Source organism: Sinocyclocheilus anshuiensis, unplaced genomic scaffold (assembly GCF_001515605.1).
Source record: "Sinocyclocheilus anshuiensis isolate Anshui unplaced genomic scaffold, SAMN03320099.WGS_v1.1 scaffold1472, whole genome shotgun sequence".
Lineage (NCBI taxonomy): Eukaryota > Metazoa > Chordata > Actinopteri > Cypriniformes > Cyprinidae > Sinocyclocheilus > Sinocyclocheilus anshuiensis.
The window spans coordinates 1,040,043-1,057,086 of record NW_015542453.1 but is presented as its reverse complement, the minus strand read 5'-3'; the positions used below and the strand labels follow the sequence as shown (position 1 = coordinate 1,057,086).

The 17,044-nt window shown below is 37.4% G+C and overlaps 3 protein-coding genes across 6 annotated transcripts in view; 2 read left to right on the top strand and 1 right to left on the bottom strand.

The window, feature by feature from the left end:
* Positions 1–2,360, top strand: part of palmda (palmdelphin a) — a 13,320-nt gene extending 10,960 nt beyond the window's left edge. For both annotated transcript variants that reach the window (XM_016493265.1, XM_016493264.1), the window contains one exon: positions 1,142–2,360. In XM_016493265.1, the coding sequence (XP_016348751.1) occupies positions 1,142–2,025 (884 nt within the window). In that variant the 3' untranslated portion in view covers positions 2,026–2,360. The remainder of the gene's footprint in view (positions 1–1,141) is intronic.
* Positions 2,361–6,696: 4,336 nt separating this feature from the next.
* On the top strand, positions 6,697–14,599 carry LOC107693750 (FK506-binding protein 5). Of its 3 annotated transcripts, none has more exons than XM_016493263.1 (4): positions 6,697–6,870; positions 10,972–13,207; positions 13,507–13,595; positions 13,820–14,599. In XM_016493263.1, exons 2-4 carry the CDS (start codon positions 11,083–11,085, stop codon positions 13,928–13,930), a joined length of 2,325 nt encoding a protein of 774 aa, XP_016348749.1. In that variant the 5' UTR covers positions 6,697–6,870; positions 10,972–11,082; the 3' UTR covers positions 13,931–14,599. The 3 variants fall into 3 exon arrangements, with proteins under 3 accessions (XP_016348749.1, XP_016348747.1, XP_016348748.1); XM_016493261.1 differs by lacking the exon at positions 6,697–6,870 and adding an exon at positions 8,909–9,203; XM_016493262.1 differs by lacking the exon at positions 6,697–6,870 and adding an exon at positions 8,909–9,203 and having other exon boundaries at positions 13,793–13,899.
* Positions 14,600–14,691: 92 nt separating this feature from the next.
* The window catches only part of frrs1a (ferric-chelate reductase 1a), an 8,555-nt gene continuing 6,202 nt past the window's right edge, over positions 14,692–17,044 (bottom strand). The window contains exons 13-17 of the mRNA XM_016493167.1: positions 16,519–16,616; positions 16,380–16,438; positions 16,142–16,285; positions 15,798–15,856; positions 14,692–14,784 (exon numbers count right to left, since the gene is read on the bottom strand). Coding sequence (XP_016348653.1) covers positions 14,692–14,784; positions 15,798–15,856; positions 16,142–16,285; positions 16,380–16,438; positions 16,519–16,616 — 453 coding nt within the window. The remainder of the gene's footprint in view (positions 14,785–15,797; positions 15,857–16,141; positions 16,286–16,379; positions 16,439–16,518; positions 16,617–17,044) is intronic.

The window sequence follows — 17,044 nt, the reverse complement described above, 5'->3', positions numbered from 1 at the left end:
TCCGACTGGATTCGTCTGAAAGAAGAAAGTCATATACACCTAGGATGGCTTGAGGGTGAGTAAAACACAGGTTAATTTTCATTTTTGGTGAACTAACCCTTTAAAGCTAATTAAAAAATCAATTAAATTATAAAAATCAATAATGACTCAATTAAATTATAAAAATGGAAAATTAATATAATTTGTAAAGCAGTTTTTAAAAAAATCAAAAGAAATCTAACTAAACAAAGATTCATTTGTCATGTGCCCATTAACCAAAAGCATATAATCTTGAACATGCAAATGTGGTGTTAAATTGAAACATTTTTTGGGTGTATTTTAAAGGGCAGTCTTTGCAACTTCAGGGATCTTATCTATGCACGAACAGCTTGTAACACTCCAAAGAGAAAGGAAAACTTGAAATCGCATCATATGACCCCTTTAAGTAAACTGTTTAGATTCTAAGGGGTTTGGATGACAACAAAATTACGTAATTTAATTACAAAATAAATGTAATTGTAATCAGTTACTGTTACTGAGAAAAAAAACCGTAATTAAATTACAGTTACTTATGAAAGTGTTAACAATTACAAAGGAGGTTACATCTGAATTTTTTCACACACACACCCACACACAGATTTAATTGATTTCTTTACCAAATTGCATTGACTGCTCTAAAATATGAGACACCAATGTTTCAGGAGTTTAGACAGAGGGCACATGCTTATTCAACTGTTTTATTTTCTATTTGGGTTTATGTTTATACTTTATTTTTTAAGATTAACAGTTTTTTTCCCCCAAGGCAATGTTAGATGCCAGTGTTTCCTGTCATAACTATGCAAATATTTAATTTCAAAACCAGTATCATAGCTCAAAGTAAAAAAGTGCTAAAGTCTGATTTTGTGGTGGCTGCGCTTTAAAATTAAATGATTATAATCTCAATTCAAGTGATGAAGGATTTTGAAAGTCTGACAGTAATCAGTGTTGAGTCCTACTGTAAGGTGCTTTAAATGTTTGAAAATTATTAAGAGTTGAAAACATTAGAAATTTATAAAAGTAATCAAATGTAATCAGATAGTTACACTACTTATTACATTTTAAATAGGGTAGCTTGTAATCTGTAATGCTAACATATTACACACAATCCATTTGTGTCTTACAGCTTTGTTCGCCATGGAAATTAACGTCCAGAAGGACTTGCGCACAGGTGAAAGCCAAGTCCTCTCCACCTCCACCATTTCTCCCCAAGAGCTCCAGCAGAAAGGCATCAAAGTCTATGACGATGGCCGGAAGTCCGTCTACGCCCTGCGTACAGATGGCCACCAGCCTGGTGCGAACGGAGTGGATGAACTCAGTCCCGTTGAGGTCGAGCTGCTGCTGAGACAGGCGTCTGAGAAAAAGAAGAGATCCAATCAGGTTCCCTACAACCTCTCCCCTGAGGCCAGTAAAATCAGAGAGCGCCACGAATCCAACGGATACCAAGATCCATATAGCGTCGACTTATCAGCATGGCCTGAGCTTGTGTACAATGATGGTGTGTGCTATCCAGAGAACGTGGGTCATGGACTTCCTCTCCTGCCAATGCCTAATTACAGTGACAGACCAGACGAATACTATCAAAACAGAGGGGAAAGGCACACGCATGGACAGTATAACAACCAAAGAGAGAACCACCAGGGAATGCGACTTTTGGATTGTGACATCAGAAACCACAGCCCGTGTTCGGCCTACTCCGAGGACTCCAAACTCAGCGTCCTGAACGCCATGCCATCGGATGAGCCCGTCACCATGATCTTCATGGGATACCAGAATGCCGAAGATGACAGCCAGAGCTATGAGGGCTCGATTCGGGCAGAGCTGGTGATCATTGGAGACGGTGACGATGAAGCGAGCAAGAGCTTGAACCCCCATCAAAACTCCAATGCCTTTATCTGCTCTGCGGGACGGAAGGGCAAAAGAGACGGCACGGAGGACCCGTCCACTACAGGTACCCCAAAGATTAAAAAGGTCAAAAGGAGACACACACCCTGCTGTGTGTTGATGTAGTTTCACTAACACGCTATCAGCTCTTCTGTGATGCAGCTTCTCACCAGACTGGCTTCTCTCGCTCTGCATGCTGGACACTGCTGTCTTACGTTGTGGTTTTCAGTTTTTCAGTGTCTTAACAAACTGCTTTCTATCATTCATGTTGGCATTTGCTTATGTTGTCTGACGATGTGTGTAGAAACACATTGTTGTATATGTGTAGCTTTAGAGCAGGGGTCTTCAAGTGGCGGTACTGCAATTATCATTTAATCTCAAATCGATTTTTGTTGGGAAAAAAACAGTATTAAGTTAACTAAAAAACACTGCTCAAGTTCATCTACTGTTCAAATGTTTGGGGTTGCCAAGAGATTTTTTTTTTCTTTTAATTCTCTTGCTCACCAAGGCTGCATTTATTTGATCAAAACCCCAGTAAAAACTTTAATATTGTAAAATATCGTTACAATTTAAAATAACTATTTTCTGTTTTAATATATTTTAGAATATTATTTATTTCTGTGATGGCAAAGCTGAATTTTCAGCAGCCATTACTCCAGTCATATGATCATTCAGAAATCACTCTAATACACCAATATGGTGCTAAAGAAACATTTCTCGTCAGTTTTGAATATGGTTGTGCTGCTTAATATTTTGTGGAAATACTGATCTTATTCAGAAATATTTGGTGAACATAAAGTAAAAAAAACAGCATTTAGTTGAAATAGAAATCTTTTGTAACCAAAAAGGTCTTGCTGTTGATTAAAGTCATTTTTGAACAACTAAATGCATGCTTGCGAAATAAAATTCGAACAAAGAAAATCTTTGACTCCAGACTTTTGAGCAGTGTTGTATGTTATTGTACCTGCTCCCATATTAAGATGCATATTATTGTACACAAGTGTGATCAGCACTGATTTTTAATGAATGTGCAACGTAAGTATCATAGGTATGCAAATACATTCTGTAGGGCCTATATACATGTTATTAATGGCCAGGCTTAGAATGAATCTATTAAATCTGACTAAATGTGTCTATATCCACCAAGGGATGCTTGGAAAAAGGTTGAAGACCCCTGATTTAGAGCTGTACCTCCCTCTAGTGGTGAAAGGACGGAAATTCACATCTCTTTCAAAATAATTCATGCATTAAGCAACCACACTCCTTTATTTTCACCTGCCAAACTTTCTATGCTATTTCTTTTGACATTTTGTTAACTGTGCTTTTGCCACTTTGAATAATTAGCATGACAGCATGCAATCTGCTGTGACACGTACAGCCATGCTTGCTGTCATAGATTGTGCTCCTTTTGTCAAGCATCCCCTTTCTTTTGCTTTGACTTTGTGTATACGAGTGTTTTGTGAAAAGCGTGACAGATTAACATTTTTAATAAAACTGATTGAACGAGTCTTGTTTTTTTTTTCTTTTTTTATATTCTGATAAGTTATGATTAAAGGATAGTTCACCCAAAAATATTTATTAATAGGTATTATTTTAGTATTATTTATTTTATATACTATTATAACATTTATTAATATAATGAATTTAGATAATTTCTTTTTTTTCCCACTGAAATTAAGCTATTAGTCATTAAATGTGCTTCTGTCTTTTTTATATTTATTTCAGTTTTAGTCATTTTAGCATAGTATTTCAGCTCATCTTATATTTTTTTCAGTTGCCAAGGCAAGTGTGAGTTTTAGGTTTTTCACCTAATATTTATATTTAATTTTATTTCAGCTTTATTTCAATTAACAAAGTCGCTTTTAAAGTTTAGCTAACAATATAATGTTATTATTTCCATGGAACACAAAAGGAGCTTGACAGCCATTGTCATAACAGTTGTTATATTGTAAGAGCTGCATGAAGGTGTTTTGAAACGTTCTTTTGTGTTCCACAGGAAATGTAACAGCACACAGATTTTGAAAGTCATGAGTAAATGACAGAATATTCATTTTTGAGTGATCTATTCCTTTAATGCCGAAAAACAAACTGATTACGACGTCACCACCCACACAAATGTTGCATGAAAAGATAAATGACTCCACACTAACTTAGCCATTATGACAATATTTTGCTGCTATTGACTCAATATGAATGATGTCATATAACAGTATGCTTTATCTAAAGAATGCTGGACACACTCCCACACATGACCCCCTCTCTGTCATCTCTTCATTGTAGAATACACAATCCAGTCCTGTCAATCTTCTTCAGAAACACACACACTAGTGGTGGGCAGATAATTTGCTGCGCATGTCTTCCAACCTTAAGAGGCTTTTAAGAAGGCTGGGTCGTGTGCTGAAACACTCTTATATAATCAATCTTTGGGATTATATAAATGGGGATAGCTTGTTTCTAATGTCTTTATAGCTGGAGTTTATTAAGATTACCCTTTACTTAAACTGCACAAAAAGATTAAACGTTGAGGCGGTGGAACGCTTCTGAGAGCCATCAGTGAAAAGCTACTAGTGCTGGATCTGGTGTGTCCATTAACTTGTGTTTGGTTTGGGATGATAGAATTGAGCAGCTAAATCAATGTATTTTCTCTCATGCTCCCTACAGCATTGCAGATACAGATGGAGAAACTGGGCCAAACTGCGTAACACACACATTTTGTGTAACTCACACTCTGGGAACTCTGAGACTGTTGCACGATTGTCCAGAGCGGCCAGCGAGACAAGAAACGTGAACCAACATCTCAGCGGAGTCTTCTGAAAGTGAAATGAGGATGTGTTATTAACACTTTTTGAGAAAATATTTCAATTCTAACTCTTTACAACTTTCATTTATTCCTATACACAATTTACGTACAATTTTAATGACAATAGTGCTTGAAAGAAATACAACACACACATATCTGCTGTAAGCTATGACACTGACTAATGTTTGAAATGACTTGTCAGTAAACTCAGTAGCTATGTTTTATTTTGAAGGCTGCGCCTTATGGAGGTTGTGTTTGTTGGCCACATTCATCACTGAGGACGTCTCATTTAAGAAAATTAACCATTATAAAATTAACTGTTGTTCCTTGTGAGGCATAAATTACTGTAATTTCTTTCATACTCTGCAATGTAATGGTTACTTTTCCTAAATGAGATGGCCTAAATTACGTTTTCTGCCGACAAATGTGAACTCTGGAGGCCGCAGCTTTTGAATTGAGACAGCAAATTTTCTGAAAGCTATACATGAGAGCTATAAGACTGAACCTCCAAAAAAGGAAAATATTGCTGTTATATGTCAAAATACTGTATGGGGCATCCTTTCAGAAGTGTTCTCCTTGTAGAGGAACACCCACAATGACAATCAATCCTCATGACGTGTGTGTATGTGGCTGACAGCTGTTGCAGACACCTCTATTATCTGTGCTAAAGAATGAATCGGTCTGTCTTTGGGTTTTTCAATGTTCTTTTTTATCAGATACCCATGTCAAGGTCATCAAAGTCCTTATTTGATAATGTTATTAATATGAAATAAAATAAGTGGTGCCTTTATTAAAACAACTAACACATATTAAAGAGATATTTTACTCAATATGAAAAATATCACTTTTTCAGCCTCATTTTTTAAACTCATATGACTTTCTCTCTTCTGTGAAGCAAAAAATTATAATTTTTTTAGCTTATATTTTTAATTTTTATTAGATTTTATTTATTTGTTAATAATTTGTTTATTATTGAATGACATTTTCAACGATAACTATTTCACATTTCTGATGAAAGTAGATTGGGACAAGGCCCTAGTTAAAAATAAATATACTAAAATTTATTTGAAATACATTTATTTCATGCTAAGTGTACTACAGATACATTTACATATGTATGTGCTTTTAGTATGGTATGCGACTTTTAGTATCCCTTACCAAAAAGTAGTATACTTCAAGTTTATTTTAGTTCTTTCCTATTTTTAGTTTAAAAGAAGTATACTAATAGCACACTTGAATAAACTTCTTTTTCGTAAGGGATGGTATGCGACTGGTGCATGTAAAGACCAATATCATTCAAAGATCGTACAATCCTCATCAATACTGACATTACAACACATTTTAGGCTTCATATTAAGAAATGTGCATTGAGCACAAGTAGTACTCAATACAGTTGAATTATAATTTTTATATCAGTAAGTCTTGAGTGATACGTCAGTAAATATGTTAATAGATTTTAACTATACTTCACATGAAATAAATGTATTTTAAATATATAACTTTTTTACAAGGGGGATAGTCGTAGTTACCATTTATTCTCATTATATGGAAAAGAGCAGCTTGGAAAATCTGTTAAATATACTTTTGTATTTCACAGACAAAAAAAAATTGTTTTTTTTTAAACAACATAAGGGTGAGTAAATAATGACAGAATAATACCCTTTTTGGGTGAACTGTCCCTTTTACAACAACAGAAATATTGGACTTTTTTGATGAATAAGCACTCTATAACGTTGTATTTGGTCGCTGCAAAACTGATGGTAGAGCGATGTGGGAAAAAAATAAATAATAGAATAAATCAGATTAAAGCTGATCCTTTAATACACTGCGCCTCATTTGATTCTGTGCACTGGTGACTTACAGCAAACTGTCTGATAACAGACGTCTGGTGTGAGTTTTTTTTTTTTTTTGTTCAGAGCAGTGAGGGTTGTGTGCAAATGTATTTTTAGGTATATTCTCCTTTCCCTATGTGCCTGTGTGTTTGAGAGCTGGAGCTTGTCATGTCTGTCAGTGGAGGAACTGTGCTGCCATAGGTCGATTCCCACGCATTCAATCAGAGCTGTGGCTTGTGTCACACACATTCACACACACTAACACACATACATGCACTCAGAGGAAGAAACGAGACCTTCACTGTTAAACCAGCCGACCTCAAAGCTCCATCACTGACAGTAAGTATATCCAAATTCCAAACTTTTCTATTGATGTCTATGGAATAGGCTATGTGACACATCTGTCAGTCTCTGGACAGAAAGATGAGTCACTGTGCACCTGCATCTGGTGAGAAATATTTGTATGCATCTTTAACAGAGTTTAAAAAGGGGTCAGATTTATACTTAAGAGTTTTGGCAGTTTGTGTATTGTGGTGGGAAGGTCTTAAGGAGAAACGACAGGGAGGAGAGAAAGACGATGCCTTTTTTGGTGTTACATTTCAATTTGTTGGAGCGTATTCATGCTGCTTTTCTGTCAAGCGTGTGGGATGGTAGCTACAAAAACACTGAAGATGTAAGGGGGAAAAATACATGCAGAGCCTGAGCCAGTATCACAGGCAGCAAACAGACAGGATATCCTTCACCAAACTTACTGTCGTTATTTTTACCATGTTGTTCTGCAAGCAGATTGGAACTGCATATTCTGGAATAAAGCTTTGCCTCATTCCCCTACACATCCAAAGATGATTTCAATTTATTTGCAAGATTCTCTGGATCTTTACATTTGTCAGTTTTACAATCAGATCACCCAAGATGGATATTAATAATAGGTAAAAGGACCAGGATAAGTTTGATTTAAAAAAATATATATATTATGTCACTGTAACAATTAAACCTTGCTAATCTTGGCGTTATTTTAAAAAGACATGTAAACATATGGATATGAAGTTAGAATGTGGTATTACACAATAAATAGTGTTTGCATCACAGCTGACATCACTGCAATAGAACAGATGTGGCAGGTGAGTAATACAGATTTCTGGGTTATTCCTGGAAAACATGATCATACACCAGGACTGATTTGGCTTAGTCTAAGTCATTTTCATTATTAATGGAGGATAGGTTTTGTCCATAGAGATGGGTATTTTTTTTTTAAACAATCAATCGATCAATCAATCAATCAACATACAACTGCATCATATCTAACTTTATTTTTCACCCAAGATGGATATTAATAATAGGTAAAAGGACCAGGATAAGTTTGATTTAAAAAAATATATATATTATGTCACTGTAACAATTAAACCTTGCTAATCTTGGCATTATTTTAAAAAGACATGTAAACATATGGATATGAAGTTAGAATGTGGTATTACACAATAAATAGTGTTTGCATCACAGCTGACATCACTGCAATAGAACAGATGTGGCAGGTGAGTAATACAGATTTCTGGGTTATTCCTGGAAAACATGATCATACACCAGGACTGATTTGGCTTAGTCTAAGTCATTGTCATTATTAATGGAGGATAGGTTTTGTCCATAGAGATGGGTATTTTTTTTTAAACAATCAATCGATCAATCAATCAATCAACATACAACTGCATCATATCAAACTTTATTTTTCCAAAACCAAATGTAAGAGATTTGTCTATGTCAGCACAGAGGATTCATAGTTGGGAAAAAAAGGCTCAGAGGATTTACAAGTACAAAAGCGGATTGCTCCAGAGAGATTTTTTTCTTTTATTTTCTGAAAAAGCACATATAAATGCATATTCACGCTTTATTTACATTTTTTTATTTAAAATACTGATACAGTATACATTCAGATGGACATATAATCACAAAATTAACCTCTGCAGCGATCAAGCTCTTTATTTTAAGCATATAATATACAACTGATTGCTAATAGTTTTAGATAAATATATAAGTAATTTCATTAGTTAAATAGCCTAAATAAATAAACTGATTGCTCAGTAGCCTAGGTTTCCCGGATGAGCGGTCAGTACCGTGTTGAAACATCATTATTCAAAAAATCTGTGACACTGGATGCCGATATTAGCCAATCAGAATCAAGTATTAAAATGTAAACTAAATATTTTTCGTCCTTTATAGTACACACATATATAGGCTATATATATATAAACGTGACGATAATGTTGCAAAGCGAGATTGACCTTGGTCATCATTATAAACTCTATGTTCAATATCGCGTGGGCAAAGCAAAGCGTTCAATAGTTGGTTGAGAAAGTGTGGGCGCCCAGAGGGACAGAGCGGCTCTGTAGCTCAGTGCAACCAGTGCTGGCGGGGCTCAGACATTCAGTTGCGGCCGTTTCTGTCAATATCTGTTCTATCTGCTCTATTTCACCGCTCTGACAATCGCTGAAGGATCGATAGGTCTGAACAGGAGTTTGTCGCGAGCTTGATTTTCCCTCTTCGAGTTCAACCATATGAATTACTCCCGACGCGTCGCCATTTGGTTACTCGTGTTATCTGTACAAATTATACAGGCATGTGCGTATTGCGGTAGATTGGAGATGATATCCGTTTGGCTCCTGTTTTTAAAGCTGCTGGTAGGTATGAAAATACTGAAGCTTTGTGCATCTGTTGCATCCGTATCTGCTTGGGCGAACATCTGCATGCGCAAGGCACGAAGAGGGAATGATGCAGGAATTCGGTGTGCTGCATTTGTACTGTTGTGTGCAGTGTATTTAAAAAGAGTTGTGATGCTGCGTTGTCTCCATCCGACATTTCGTGATTGATTGGTAATGCATTTTATCTGCTTGCAGTGTCAGTGCTGCAGTGATACAAACACACACTCCGGTTTTTCACTAATCAAAGTCACTTCAGTATCATCTACTAAAGAGAAGTTTGACTTGAAGGGATAATTCACCTTCGCATCAAAAGCAAACCCATATTACGTTCTGTGGAAAACAAAAAGAGATTTTAGGCAAAATGACATCAGTCACCATTCATTTTTACTGAATAGAAACAAGATGCATTGCAAGTAAATGGTGACTGAGGCTGTTAGTCCCTAACACATTTTTTTCGGTGATCTATCTCTTTAATGTAACAGTCACACTTATTGGATAATATCTGATTACATCATTTTGCGCTCTGCATAATTACACCTCTGGCAAAGTGGATGTACTGTAATGTTCAGACATCAGACATGTATTTTTCAAAACAAGCAGGATAGGTCTGGGGTTAATGGTGGTCACAGCACCAGCAGGCATGCATAAAAGAGCATCCCAACTGCTCGATATGAGCAATAGATTTGTTTCTTTCTCTCTCACTGGATAAACTCAGGCTGATAGCCATAATAAACCTACGGCATGGCACTTTGATAAGGTTGGCTCTGACTAGTGAGCTGCTTCTACATGGCTCATAAACAGGACAGCCTCCTCAGATCCAGCATGTTGCCAACCAACCACTACTTTTCAGGGGAAAAAACGCAAAACAGACTGAAATCATATCATGCCAATAAATTATGACAATGACAGTATCATATGAAATGGCATTATGATCATCCACATACTGTAAGCTTTATATTTTATGAGTGAAAACACTGAGGCAGCACAGAGAAGGGGACGGCAAACTGCTAAGTGATAAATGATAAAACAACAATTTAAAATGATTTAATTAGTTATTGTAACTAAATGCAGTCATCTAATTAGATTTTGGATTAATAGTACTTTCAAGAATGAAGTGTACTTCCTCAGAAGTGCTCCCCTTCACTTTGTTTAAGCTTAGGAAGTTTTGTGATCACAACTTGCCATATATGTTTTTGATTTATATTAGAGGAGGGATTTTCAGACTATTCCTAGAGTTCTCCCTTATTAAACCCAGTTGAACTGAACCAGTTGAACCCAAAATTCATCAGCATATTATAGCTTTTATTTGAAATTACCTACTTAACCTACTCAGGGGTAAAATTGAAGAAGAATTCTGTGTTCTCTAGAAGCCACATATTTTGTGGCTCTGAATTTCTTTCAGGCTTCTAAAACATACTTTAATGTAGATTTTCAGCCCACTTTGAGATTGCATGCTGTTAGAAACCACTTCTCATGGTTATTTGCTATCAAAGAGATCCACCCACTTCTATCACACAGTATGAATACAAGAATAGCTTGATCACTGACACTATACTGTTCCACTAGAAACAGCACAAGGCTGGTTCTTTTTGCTCAGTGTTGTCAATACGAATTGCATCCAGAACTTTTCAAGGAGCAAGACTAGGAAAAAAATATTGTTAGTGTTTAACATGTTCAATGATTTTAGTATTGCTAAGGTTGGTGTTCCTTTAATTCTAAACAGCTCTTTTCGATGTAACTTCCATAGAGAGCCACAGCTGGTGTGCGAAGGTCATATGGAAGTGAACTAAATGACGGCAAAAGCACCACTGTAAATCAGCAACAAAAAGAGCAAGAATACCTTTCTGAAACAGTCACTATGGAGACCAGCCAGCTTTCAGAAATGGCTGATCTAACAGACTGTAAAATGGATCCTGGGTTTACAGAGGACCAGACATGCCAATTCACTGAGGAGGTGAATGAATGTTTTGTCACATATTTCTCAGAGTGCCTGGATACCAAACAGAGCAACCCACAAGAAGATCTGGGTGGGCAAGAAAACAAAGCCATAACTAATGAATGTGATAGCTCAGGTGAATCTGATGGAAGCAAAGACTCTCAAGAAGGCATTCTGGTCAAGGTCAACGAGCAAGATGACCCAGACAGCAGAGAATCTTTGGCCTTTGAGCCTAATGAAGACCCTCTCGTGAATGACAAACCAGAAGAAGAAATGGAAATCAACCGTTTGGATGATGCCCAGGAGGAAAAACATGATGAACCTGAAGAGAGTGTGGAAGCACAAGACAATTCTGTTCTGGAAGCACAAGAAGGATCTGTGCTGGAAATACAAGAAGAATCTGTGCGGGAAGAACAAGAAGAATCTGTGCTGGAAGCACAAGAAGAAACTGAGCTGGAAGAACGAGAAGAATCTGTGCTGGAAATACAAGAAGAATCTGTGCTGGAAGAACGAGATGAATCTGTGTTGGAAGCACAAGAAAAATCTATGCTGGAGCAGCAAATGAATGAGCTGGTGATTTCTGAATTCCCATCTGAATCTTGTCCGGATATGGATCGAGATGACCTAAGTGACTGTCTGCTGGTGGAGATGGCCATTATTTCATCAGACAGTGATGCTGAGGAGCCGTGGAGGTCTTTAGCTCCATCAGCTGTTGATAAAGAAGAGATTGAAGAGAACAGTGATCTCTTGGGTATGGATGAAGCAGAGATAAACTCGGAAGACCAAGCAAGGCAGGAAGACAATGAGGTGATTGATAGCAATGCTGAACTTGAAGAAGAAGCTCTGGCTTTGAACATTAATGAAAGTGAGATTCTAGAACAACCAGAGTGTCCCACTGAATGTGAGCTGCAAGATATTTCTTTGGAGTCATCTGCCCATTACTGTAGTCTAACAAAGATTGCAGAGGATGAGGAAGAGCCTGGTAAAACCTCAAAGCACAACCTTCAGTGCCTGTCTTGTTCAACTTCAGAGCTTGACAAAAAGTTGCCAATAGACTTCTGCGTGGTTCAGGAAATAAAGAGCGAGAATGTCAGCACGGAGCATCTGGATTTTAGGGTGGCTCGCAAGCAGTGGCAGAAGATGGAAGAGCAAACAAAGGGTCTGGTGCACCGGCCAGTGATGAGGCAGGCATCTTGCCAGGGTGGACACAGCTTCATGTACACGCCTGTCCGCAACATTGATCGCCCCAGAAGAGACCCTGACATTGAGAGTCTTGGTCTGGGGGATTACCAGTACACTCAATTCAGCCCCTGTTCAGAGGACTCTGGTCTAGATGACACAAGCTACAGGTCTCCTTATGATGAGCCAGAAACTCCAGTGGAGAGGGAGATCCGTGAAGCTCTCGAGCGAGAGGAGAATTTCAGACGAGAAAGAGCAATGGCAAAGATGTCTGCTGAAGACACTATGCAAGTTAAACCCAGGCCTGGTGTTCTTCATCACAGCAGGTCAGAGCCTGGAGATAAAGGAAAGATGTTTGACACTCCAGAGGACAGATGCAGATCTCAGAGGTCTCCTAGTGCAAAGACTCCAACTTTGTCCGTCACTGCTACATCTGGAAGAAGTCCCACATACCATGAAATGACCGCCAACAATGTCATTATACTTGAGCCGGATTCGTACCCCACCAGCCCACGGAGCCAAGGAAAAGGTGGGATGCTTTCTCCAGGGACGAGCAGCTTCCAAGAATGGCCATCAGACATGAATAATGTCATTATCCTGGAGACATCAAATCTCATAATTCGAAGTGCCTCGGAATTCTGCCTGAGCTCTGCATGTCAAGAGACACAAGAGAGCACCTTTCAGAACAACCCCTTCTTCAAATTGCGCTCCCACAGCACTCAGTCTCTGGTGGATCAGGAGATCAAGCTGGTGAGGCAAAGAGAAGAGGAGCTTAGAAGGCAGAGAGCACAACTCTATGTAAAGGAGAGATACGACACAGTCCTTGTGTCCCCCAGCCAACTGCAGAATTTCACTTATGAGAAACCAGGTACCACATTTAGCAACTATTAGAGCAGGGGTGTACAAACTCGGTCCTGGAGGGCCACTGTCCTGCAGAGTTTAGCTCCAACTTGCCTCAACACACCTGCCTGGAAGTTTCTAGTATGCCTAGTAAGACCTTGATTAGCTGGTTCATGTGTGTTTAATTGGGGTTGGAGCAAAACTGCAGGACAGGGGCCTACAGGAGCAGGATTGGACACCCCTGCATTAGAGTATTTACGTCATTGATGTCATTACATAAAGATGTAGTTCAGTAAATGTCCTTTCTTTTATTTGGAAACTTTACAGGAGAGGTGCCAGCAAAATCCAAGTCATCCCCCTCATCTCCATCAAAGACGCGCAAAATGGATCGCTCCGCTTTGTCTTGCGACCACAAGGTACATTAAATTTAGGCATGCTATGATTTAAAGTTACAGATTTTTGAACTGTACATATTTTTCTGTTTGTCCTCTCATGAATCATATTTAACTGTCATGAATTCCATTGCCGTGTATCTTTCTGTTTTTCATTCGCACGTGTTTGACATCTCATTGATCTGTGCCCATTTCACCTTGAAACTGGAAACTGCATGCAGTTTTACAGGTGAAGCTTTCTCCTTTAGTTCCCTGAGGGACCTTACCCTCGAGTCAGATGGAAAAGTGCCCTGGCCCAGAGGTGGGAGGCAGGTATCTTTGCCAATCATCAGCAACAAGACAGTGATTTGCCTATATGACGCATTGAAGCACAAATCAAGTTTCCATTACAGTATAAGCATGTGCAAGTAGTTTTAGAGTAAAACATTCATTACTAATACAAACCTAGAACTTAATAGGTGAATAAAAATATTAACAACTGATGTCATACCTTTTAAACAAAATTTGAATGCTAGTAATTTCACTCTGAATTTTATCCTGGAAACACTTTTATATTATTGCAGAAGAATTTATACAGTAATGTAATCCTAAATTGCACTATGTACAAAAATGATGCCAAACATTGAGAAATTTATTATTCTAATTTCACATTACATAACATGTTATATTAACCATACAGTGAAGAGCAGAAGCAAATAAAAATACATTTGTCTTTGATTTAATCTGATCAAAAGTGCAATTTAAGACCAGAGAAGGACATGCTTGGAATGTCTAACAGAGTATATTGTGGATTTAGCTTCCAGAGGTGTTAGAAGAAAAGTAGCTGGCTTCTGTACAATAATTACATTGTGAGCCTTTTAAATGTTTTATGCTTTGATTGTCTGGATATAATGTGAACATTTATTCTTCTGTGAAAATAATTTAAAAGATGTGTGAAATTTAATTCATAATATTCATGTTTGAAATGTCTTAATAGATATGTTTCTTCCTTGCAGGATGTTTTCAATGCAAAATACTGTTCAAACCTTGAATAAAATGAAACTGATAATGACTTGTCTTGCTCTATAAATAATTAGGTCTTCATTCCAATTTCTGTAGTGCCATATGACTCATATGTTGGTTATATGTCCCCTATGGAGGCGAGCAGTGAGATACAGAATGCTGAGTTTCCGAGCACAAAAACAGCAAGGACAGCCACTCTAAACTTAGTATCCTGTGGAAGCAAAAATAAGAGCATTTGGTTAAGATGCTTAGAAGAACATTATGTACATGCTTCATTTTGAGCCTTATTGTAGGCCTTGATGGTAAGCTTTTGTTGTGCGTATTGCAATACCTAATTTGTTTTGTGATTAATATTAAAGGAACAGTCCACCCCAAAAATAAAATATTTGCTGAAAATTTATTTATACCGTATATAAGAGGATGTAGGTGAGTTTGTTGCTTTGTTGGAAGAAATTTGGAGAAATTTAGCAGTACATCATATGCCTATCAATGGATCTTCTGCAGTGAATGGGTGCCGTCACAGTGAAAGTCTAATCAGCTGATAAAAACATCACAAAAATCCACAGGTAATACTCATGACTCCAGTGTCCAGTCCATCACATGAACATCTGAACCGAAAGCTGTATGCTTGTAAGAAACAAATATATCAATAAGATGTTTTTAACTTCAAATTGTTGCTTTCAGATAAAATATGAGTGCTCTATCCATAATATTGCTTTCTTCAGTGAAAAAGTCATCTAGTCTCAAGCAGGAGAGAAATATGCATAAATCAAGCACCATTTAGAAGTGAAAACAGTCCAAAACAATTCTAAACAAACATGTTGATGGATTTTGAGCAGATGGACATTATGGATTATGGACTGGTATTTTGGCCAGAAATGACAGATTAAAGATAAAATGCCTCAATGTTGGATTTCTTTCTTACAAACTCACAGGTTATTGCTTCGCAGGACAGTAATTGATGGACTGGAATCATTACTTGCGGATTATAGTGATGTTTTTATCAGCTGTTTGGACGGCACCCATTCACTGCAGAGGATCCATTGGTGAGCAAGTGATGTAATGCTACATTTCTCCAAATCTGTTCAGATGAAGAACAAACTCATCTAATTCTTGGATGGCTTGTGGGTAAGTCAATTTTAGCCAACTTTTCATTTTTCGGTGAACTGTTCCTTTCGTGTTTTCATCTCCACCATTATGTTTGAGTAAAGTGTAATAACTTACCCAGGTAACATCCTCTGAAATGTCTGAGAGAACTGGAAGTTCATCTTCCTTTCCACTCCCTGCTGAAACGAGAAATTGCTAAACATACAACTATATTATTTTGAACAACATATTTTGCTTCATTTCACTCTCATTTTGAATCATCTTGCAATTTATGTCTGAACCACAGGCAGAGGGAACGTGACTCAATAGGCACCGTGTACTCCCAGCTGAATCAGATGGGAACTTGTCACTTATGAACCAAAAACTTTTAAACAAATAAAATTAAAATACAGTTAAATGAGGTTAAACTGCTTTTGCAGTCTTTCAAATGAATTAAAAATAAGAATGAGTTACATACAAACCTTTTCTAATAACATCATGCTTATGAAGTTTTAACACCAGCTTTAATACAATGGTCCAAACCACAAAAGCAGAGAGAACCCCTGTGGTCCAAGGATAAGGCAGCAAAAGAGACTGTTGCCTTATTCCAAAAAACATGGAAACCACTGAAATAATAATAAAGTTACTTGACATTAAAAAAAAAATTTTTCAATGTGATATTACTGATAGAAATTGCAAAATTACAAAGAGCAAATTCACCGGCTATAATCTCAGCAGCATTTCCAACACCCCAGTGCAACCAGTTGAAAATCCATCGCCTGAGAAAAAGAAATGATTGTCCTGTGTTAAGTTATATGTTCAAGTTGTGTTATATTCAAGTTAACTGAGGAGTCATTACCGTGAGGAATCTGGAGCTGGTCTGAATGCAGCCATTATAGGCTGACAGAAAGCGAGAATCATAACAGTGCAGCCGAGGTATGGATGAGCACCAGCTCTCTGCACAGAACCAGTATCATTGCAGTATTGTTATCTAAAACTAAAACTATTACAAAACTATTTTTGTTCATTGAAATAAAGCTGAAATATTAGAATTAGGATTAGAAATGTTGCCTTGGCAAGTACTAAACTAAAACTCCAATGTACTGTAAAAGTGTACTAAAGCTATATAGAAATATTTAAAGGGGTCCTATTATGCTCTTTTACAAAGTCTTGATTTTGTTTTGGGGGTGTACTAGAACAGGCTCTCATACTAGGTTGTTCGAAAAACACATTATTTTTCACATATTTTACATTATTACAACACCTCTCTCCTCAGTCTGGCATGAACGGCTCGAATAGTTCCTGTATCAAATGAAGGCCCGCCTTCTGAAATACGAAATGTGCTGTGATTGGTTAGCTGGGCCAGTGTGTGTTGTGATTGGTTA

Bases quoted from the DNA above. Each gene is read 5' to 3' on its own strand.
- LOC107693750 (XM_016493261.1), top strand. From the start codon at position 9,081: ATGAATTACTCCCGACGCGTCGCCATTTGGTTACTCGTGTTATCTGTA. The intron at 9,204-10,971 runs GTAGGTATGAAA...TAACTTCCATAG, and splicing joins TCCTGTTTTTAAAGCTGCTG to AGAGCCACAGCTGGTGTGCG. The intron at 13,208-13,506 runs GTACCACATTTA...GAAACTTTACAG, and splicing joins TTTCACTTATGAGAAACCAG to GAGAGGTGCCAGCAAAATCC.